At 39.1% G+C, this 1,541-nt stretch overlaps 1 protein-coding gene across 1 annotated transcript in view; it reads left to right on the top strand.

The window, feature by feature from the left end:
* Positions 1 to 1,541, top strand: part of KIF13B (kinesin family member 13B) — a 115,484-nt gene that overhangs the window by 76,359 nt on the left and 37,584 nt on the right. The window contains exon 24 of the mRNA XM_026846379.1: positions 1,179 to 1,311. Within this exon, the coding sequence (XP_026702180.1) occupies positions 1,179 to 1,311 (133 nt within the window). The remainder of the gene's footprint in view (positions 1 to 1,178; positions 1,312 to 1,541) is intronic.

The raw sequence follows: 1,541 nt of genomic DNA, 5'->3' as shown, positions 1-1,541 counted from the left end.
TTGAACTGAAGGCAACTGACCATGTGTTTTGAGACTGTATCTATTGGACTATTATAAATAGACTCTGTCTATTGGAAAAATACAGTGTGATGTATCAGTAGGGTTTAAAAAAGTGAAAGAGGAGAAATGCCCATCTCTGTTTCAAATTAAAAGTGGTAAAACTTGAGACTTTCAAGTCCCTCATATTTAGGAAAACTCAAGTGTTTTACAAAAGAGTAAGCTGATTATTTTCCTTTATGTTGTGACGCTAGTCTGTGCCAGAAAGAGCTAGCAAGTCTAAAACAGCAAAGAAGTTGTTCTGACTGTATGCTGATACATTTATTCAAGGCCTGACTCTAATTCATTCTTGGCCATGAAATGTCATCACTTCCATTGGAAGAGCTGTATTGCTAATTACTTCAGTTGAAGTAAACATGCATCTGTATGGTAATTTAGACTGAAGGGGGTTGCTTTTTTGCTGTCAGTCATTTGTTGTCCCCAGAGTAAGCTTAGCAGTATTTTCTTAAATGTAAGTTGCTTTTCCTCTCCAATTAGAAGGCAGCTCTGCACTTTAATTTATTGTCAGTTATTTCTCTTTTTATTTCCAGCCTAAGCTTGTGTTGAGCATGTTGAATAATAAGCTATATATAGGGAAGTTTAAAAGAAAAGTCAGGAAAATATGGCAAAGAGGAGATGGGAAAAGGATGCTATAAAATAGTTATGTTTAGTAGCTGAGTAGTAAGCACCTCCTTCCTTTTTGGTTTTGAAGTACTACAGAAGTGGCCAGTTCTTAATTAAGCTCTTGGAAGAATTGGAATGATGAAGTTCAGGAAAGTGTCCTGAATCTTGAAAGTTTGAGAGACAATGTCCTATTTCATTCTGCTGTCTTCTGTGTGAATCTGATTGCACTGACAAGACTGGGCTTCTGTGGCAGCAGTTTAGACCAGAGCTTAAATGTTAGAATACAATGGAATTGGGTTTTGTATTGGAATCAAGAAAAGGCTTATTTCTGATGTTTGACTAAAACAGTTGTCAGTAAAATTCGTAAGCACTGCACAACTAATAACCCTGTATACTCACAACTGGTGCATCCATTGGAGTGTTTCTTTGCCTCTTCAGTGTGCAGTCTGGGCTAACGTGTTGGGGTTTTTCTTTGGGGAAAAAAAAAAAAACAACACAGCACTTGACATGTTTTGCAGGTGGAGTGAAGTAACCCGAAAAGTAGAACTCTGGGTTCAAATTCTAGAACTGAATGAGAATGGGGAATATTGCCCAGTTGAGGTGACCCCTGCCAAGGATGTATGCACAGGAGGCATCTTCCAGCTCCGACAGGTGAGGTGGCGTGTGCAGGATTTCAGCTGGGAAAACAGCCTGTGGAAAGCTAAGAAGCTTTTTGTATGGTAAAGGGATGGTGTCCAAGGAACTGTCAAGCTTAGACACAAAATGTGATATTGTGTAAAACAGGCATAAAGGAAAGCGGAGTCCCTCTGTGTGTTGTGAAACAGTCAGTGTGCATAAGCTCAGATGTAGAGGTGATCAAAGGCTTACCTGTAATGTTTGTG

The sequence above is a fragment of the Athene cunicularia genome, assembly GCF_003259725.1.
Source record: "Athene cunicularia isolate RWA chromosome 3 unlocalized genomic scaffold, athCun1 chr3_part1, whole genome shotgun sequence".
Lineage (NCBI taxonomy): Eukaryota > Metazoa > Chordata > Aves > Strigiformes > Strigidae > Athene > Athene cunicularia.
The sequence above is the reverse complement of the archived record's forward strand: the minus strand, read 5'-3'. Positions and strand labels throughout refer to the sequence as shown.